A 5,488-nucleotide genomic window follows, 5' to 3' on the forward strand; every position below is an offset into this window, starting at 1 on the left:
CCTCCTGCTACCCCGGCTCTGTTTCCCCTGGCACCAAGGGAAGGAGGCGGAACTGAACCCAGGCCCAGAGCTGGCTCCCTGAGGCTGTGCCCCTTTCCGGAAATCTCTGGCCACCCCCATTGGCCAGGCTGTCCCTCCCACTGACCCTGGGGCCCCTCCCACCCCAACTCCAGATAAGGCCAGCCCGGGACTGCTTCACTGGGCACTAGGCACAAGGGCTGGAATGGGGCCGCCCGGCTCCCCACGGCAGTGGGTCCTGCTGCTGCTGGGGCTGCTGCTTCCCCCCGCCACCCCCTTCTGGCTCTTCAATGTGCTCTTCCCCCCGCACACCACGCCCAAGGCTGAGCTCAGTAACCACACACGGCCCGTCATCCTCGGTAAGCCCCCACCAGGCCCCTGATACACCAGGGCAGACCTTGGGGAACCTGGGCCCCAGCCCCTGGTAGCAGAGCCTGCTGAGGCCCTTCTGCCCTTGCATTAGCCCTGATCACTGCCTCAGCATCTGGAGGGGCCAAAGGCTTGTCCTGCAGAGAAATCAACCCCTTCTCGCACCACACTGTTCTCGTGTCTCGGAGTTGTCTCCCCGAGGTGGGTGGAGTAGAGGGTGGGTGTGCCTGAGGGCTTGGCTGGGGCATTACAAGCTGTGGTCAGCTGTAGCCACTGGACCCCGGTCCAAGCCCCACCACTCCTTCCTCAGCCCCCACCGCGGCAAGGACAAGGTGCCCAGCCCAGGTGAGCAGGAGAGGCTCATCAGGTCCTGCCCCTACTCCTAGGCCCGGCCCCACTCCCTTGTACTATTTGTTCTCCCCTTGGACTTTGGCAGTGATGGAGAACCATGCTACATGTTTGCTTGGTGGGGGCAGGGGGCAGTGGCCTTGGCCCCTGTACCTTCCCTGACCGAGGGGAGCCTGGGCTTTGCGGGGACGGGGCAGGGGATGTGATCAGAAAGAGAGGGTCTTGTCCTTCATCCCTGGGGGTGGAGGGTGTGGGAGATGAAGGGGCGGGGCTGGTCACTGTAGTGTCGGGGAGGTGAGACCGGGGTGGGGTCCACTGCAGGGAAATGGGAGGGATCCAGAGTGAAGGCTGGTGCCCGCAGTGCCTGGCTGCCTGGGGAATCAGCTGGAAGCCAAGCTGGATAAACCAAGCGTGGTGAACTGGATGTGCTACCGCAAGACAGACGACTTTTTCACCATCTGGCTGGATCTCAATATGTTCCTACCCGTTGGGGTAGACTGCTGGATCGATAACACCAGGTTCGTGCCATCCCCTCTGGCCTAGCCCCCCACCCTACTCCTTGGTTGCCGCTCCGCTGACTGTCCCACTGCCCCCAGGGTTGTCTACAACCGCAGCTCTGGGCGAGTATCCAATGCCCCCGGTGTACAGATCCGTGTTCCCGGCTTTGGCAAGACCTACTCTGTTGAGTATCTGGACAACAGCAAGTTGGCAGGTGTGTGTGTTGCAGGAAAGTGTGGGGCTGTAGGCTTGGTGGGCTTGCAGGAGCCACGGCCAGAACCCCCAGTGCCACTGCCTCGCCCACAGGTTACATGCACACACTGGTTCAGAACCTGGTCAACAATGGGTATGTGCGAGATGAGACGGTGCGGGCCGCCCCCTACGACTGGCGGCTGGAGCCCAGTGAGTGTCTCTGTGCATAGGGGGCTTGGGGCAGGGCAGGTGGCCCCTAGTCCCAGCTGTGCTGACCCATCCACCCCCCTGCAGGCCAGCAGGAGGAGTACTACCTGAAGCTTGCTGGGCTAGTGGAGGAAATGCACGCTACCTACAGAAGGCCTGTCTTCCTCATTGGGCACAGCCTCGGCTGCCTGCACTTGCTCTATTTCTTACTGCGCCAGCCCCAGGCCTGGAAGGACCGCTTCATCGATGGTTTCATCTCTCTTGGGGCTCCCTGGGGTGGCTCCATCAAGCCCATGATAATCTTGGCCTCAGGTGAGAGGGCCTCTGATCACTTGTGTCCCATGGGGAGGGGTGGGGGGTGGAATGAAGCTGACCGCGGGCCTGCCCTCACTCCTGTTTCTTCTCACAATGCCAGGCTGGGGGTGTTGTCTACAACCTCTGGGGCACAGCCCCTTTCATTGGCCCTCTGAGAGCAGTGAGCCTGGCCTGGACCATTAGAGTGTCTCCCGACAGTGTCTCAGTGATAACAAAGGGGAAGTAAACAAAGAGGAAGTTAACCCCAGCAATCTGACTCATTGCTGAGGTCTGTTCCTTGTAGCCTCAGGTCCTACCCACTCAGCTTTCCGCTGCCTTCTGCTCCCAGGAGCCCCTTTGCCCAGGGATCTGCCCTAAGCCAGGGCCAGACCCCGGGAGCCCCTCTTGCCCTTCCCCAAGGAGTGGCATAGCTACCACCTGCGGAGCACCCACTGTATTCTGAGCACAGCCAGGCGTGGCCTTACCCCTAGGAGCTTAAGTGAAGGAAACACTCCCCAGACTATATCGATGAGTGTCAAACAGAGATTGGTCTCATTTCATTCTTCCCAGAACACGGCTCTGAGCCCTGTGCAGCACAGGCCACAGGGGCCAACAGACACTTGCCTGAGAGAACTGCCAGCACCATCCCCCACTGTTCACACACACAGGAAACCCCTCCCTGCCCTCCTGTTGAAGCTCTAGAGCTCTGCCTCACAGAGGTGCCACTAGGGCTTCTCACTTAACAAGTACACACAGAGCCCCTCCTGAATGCCAGGCTGGTTCTAGTCCATGACTTGGAGTTGATGTTTGGAGTGGGCAAGACAAAGTTGAGCATCCAGCTGAGCTTGGGCTGGGGGGCAAGTTGTGGGCCGGGGGCAGCCAGGACTGGCTCCCTGCCCTACCTTGCTCTGTGTCCACAGGTGACAACCAGGGCATCCCAATCATGTCCAGCATCAAGCTGAAAGAGGAGCAGCGCATGACAACAGCGTCCCCCTGGATGTTTCCCTCCAGCCAGGCATGGCCTGAGGACCACGTGTTCATTTCCACCCCCACCTTCAACTACACAAGCCGTGACTTGCAGCGCTTCTTTACAGACCTGCACTTTGAGGAAGGCTGGTACATGTGGTTACAGTCACGTGACCTGCTGGCAGGGCTCCCAGCACCTGGAGTGGAAGTATACTGTCTGTATGGCGTGGGCCTGCCCACACCCAGCACCTACATCTTTGACCATGGCTTCCCCTACACGGACCCTGTGGGTATGCTCTATGAGGACGGGGATGACACTGTGGCCACGCGCAGCACTGAGCTCTGTGCCCAGTGGCAGGGCCTCCAACAGCAGCCTGTGCACCTGCTGCCTCTGCCTGGGGTACAGCACCTCAATATGGTCTTCAGCAACCAGACACTGGAGCACATCAATGCCATCCTGCTGGGTACCTACCGAAATAGCACCGCCGTACCCCCAACTGCCAGCCCAAGGCCCATGCCCCCTGAATAAAGACCTTCCTTTGCTGCTATAACCCCTGACGTGTGTTATGGGTTCAGGGAAAGGCACTAGGGTCCTCACACCAGGATTCATCATCTGCAGACCTGGTGCTTTGTGGAGCACAGGGCAAGAACAGCTTTGCTAGAGCCTGGGATTGAATTGGGCACCTTAAGATATACAGCTTCCCACTCTTCTGGTTGAGCTGTTTAAGCAGCCTCTCTGTGCCTGCCTCTGCTCTGGGCATGGGGACTGGAGGGAGCTGCACACACAGCTGTAGAATGGGGGTACGTGGAGCCTAGGGTACAGGATGGAGAAGATCTGAGCTGCCCCTCCTAGCTCCCAAAAGGGCAGGTGAGACCCCACCTCTAGACAGAGACTTTTGAGTGGTAGGTGGGTGACAGAAGCACAAGAGTTTAGCATCTAGGAGAGTGACAGCCACTAAATAGGTCATTTCAATATTGAAGATTTAATTAATGGAGCTAAGTGATCTGAGAGAAAAGTTTAGGGAGGAACAAGGTGGTGATTCTTATGGGTCAGGGAAGGCTTCCCAGAGGAGGTGGTGCCTGTGCTGAGATCAGATGGAATGAGAAGGGTAACTAAAGACTGGTTTCAACCTAAGAGCAGCATGCAGCTGATACAGGGTTTAACCAGGGAAAGAGTGTGACCAGATCTCCAGTCTAGAAAAGAGCCCCCTCTCTGCAGGGCAGAGTGTAGCCTGGGGGTGGGGGGTGAGGGGCAGGAAGTGTGGGGAAACCAGAGGCCAGTGCAGTGTCCAGGGGAGAGGATGCTAGCTGAAACAAGCAGTAAGTAGGAGAAAGAAGTGGATAAAGGGTCATTTGGGATGTGAAATAAGGCTTAGCCATGGGTAGAGCCCAGCATGCCTACGAGCCACCAGATGGACACCTACGGTGTCCCTCTTGAGAGAGGGAAGACAGCATTCGAGACATGGAAGACGGAAGGATCAGCATCACCTTGGCCGAGGACTGAGCCTCCGTGTTTGAGGTTTTAGGAAGAAGGCAAAGGTAGCAAAAGAGAGGCAGGAGTTGGGAGAATGACAAATGGCAGCCATGATTGATGCTGTTGGAAGGCCACTAACAATAACAGAGACCTGGTCAATGTGACAGCCTCAGGACATTGGGACCTGAGGTTAGAGTTGGGGTCAGGGTAGGCAGAGCTCGGGGCTCAGGCTGGACAGTGGCCAGAGAGGAGGGATCTGTCCCTCTGTTCAGACAGAGGGCCCAGGAGCAGCATGGAGAGCCAGGCAAGGGGCATCTCCCCCTTCCCAAGCTGCCTAGGACCAGAGCTGAAGGTGAAAGTGAAAGAGAAGATTCAGAAAAAAGGGGCTGGCATGCTCTGAGGGAAGGTGAAAGCGAAAGGAGGAAGCTCAGTAGTGCAGCCCGAGAGAGGTCAAGGCTTCGGCCTTCCTCCGTGTTGATCCCACTCCTCTGACCCCCTGCCCACCCGGAGATGCAGAAGACAGCGCTAGAACCCCAAAAGGGCTTCTCCTTCGAAAACTGCGAGAGGTGAGTGGGGGGATGGTTGGTTCCCCAGCGGCCTACGCCCTCAGTGGGGGCTTCTGGGAGTGGGAGCCCCAGGGTCTTTAAAATTCCTGGGGTCGAGGGTGGGGGAAGGCACGTGTGTGGAACGATTTGGGTTCCCAGGCTTACCCGAAAGGTGAGCGTAACCGGGACGGAGTTAGGGGATGTGATGACGGTCCCAGAAGAACTGAAACCTGGGTTTCTCCCCTCCGTTTCCAGAAACGCAGCCTTGGAACGCTCCCTCCCGGGGCTCCGTGTCCCTCATGCACGCAAGACCGGAACCACCATTGCAGGCCTTGTGTTCCGAGTGAGTAGGGCGTTGGGATTGTAACACTCAGAGGAGCGGCCGGGAATGGGAGGTGGGCACTGAACCAATGGGTCCTCCCCACCCCCCAGGACGGGGTCATCCTGGGCGCGGATACGCGGGCCACTAACGATTCGATCGTGGCGTACCAGAGCTGCGAAAAGATCCACTTCATCGCCCCTAAAATCTAGTGAGCATTCCCCCGCCCAGTTCCCCCCCTCAAGAACCGCCCCCCTC

At 58.4% G+C, this 5,488-nt stretch overlaps 2 protein-coding genes across 5 annotated transcripts in view; both read left to right on the forward strand.

Moving 5' to 3' along the window:
* The first annotated feature begins 138 nt into the window (after positions 1–138).
* LCAT (lecithin-cholesterol acyltransferase) lies at positions 139–3,443 on the forward strand. 4 transcript variants are annotated; one of them, XM_024732451.1, is made up of 7 exons: positions 235–588; positions 698–732; positions 1,097–1,253; positions 1,332–1,447; positions 1,540–1,635; positions 1,720–1,944; positions 2,847–3,443. In XM_024732451.1, exons 3-7 carry the CDS (start codon positions 1,159–1,161, stop codon positions 3,419–3,421), a joined length of 1,107 nt encoding a protein of 368 aa, XP_024588219.1. In that variant the 5' UTR covers positions 235–588; positions 698–732; positions 1,097–1,158; the 3' UTR covers positions 3,422–3,443. The 4 variants fall into 4 exon arrangements, with proteins under 4 accessions (XP_024588198.1, XP_024588219.1, XP_024588209.1 ...); XM_024732441.1 differs by having other exon boundaries at positions 273–377; positions 482–732; positions 1,057–1,253; XM_024732460.1 differs by having other exon boundaries at positions 316–377.
* A 1,327-nt stretch (positions 3,444–4,770) lies between these two features.
* Positions 4,771–5,488, forward strand: part of PSMB10 (proteasome 20S subunit beta 10) — a 2,391-nt gene continuing 1,673 nt past the window's right edge. The window contains exons 1-3 of the mRNA XM_024732742.1: positions 4,771–4,932; positions 5,167–5,254; positions 5,344–5,441. Of these exons, the coding sequence (XP_024588510.1) occupies positions 4,877–4,932; positions 5,167–5,254; positions 5,344–5,441 (242 nt within the window). The 5' untranslated portion in view covers positions 4,771–4,876. The remainder of the gene's footprint in view (positions 4,933–5,166; positions 5,255–5,343; positions 5,442–5,488) is intronic.

Source organism: Neophocaena asiaeorientalis, unplaced genomic scaffold, assembly GCF_003031525.2.
Source record: "Neophocaena asiaeorientalis asiaeorientalis breed wild unplaced genomic scaffold, Neophocaena_asiaeorientalis_V1.1 scaffold90, whole genome shotgun sequence".
Lineage (NCBI taxonomy): Eukaryota > Metazoa > Chordata > Mammalia > Artiodactyla > Phocoenidae > Neophocaena > Neophocaena asiaeorientalis.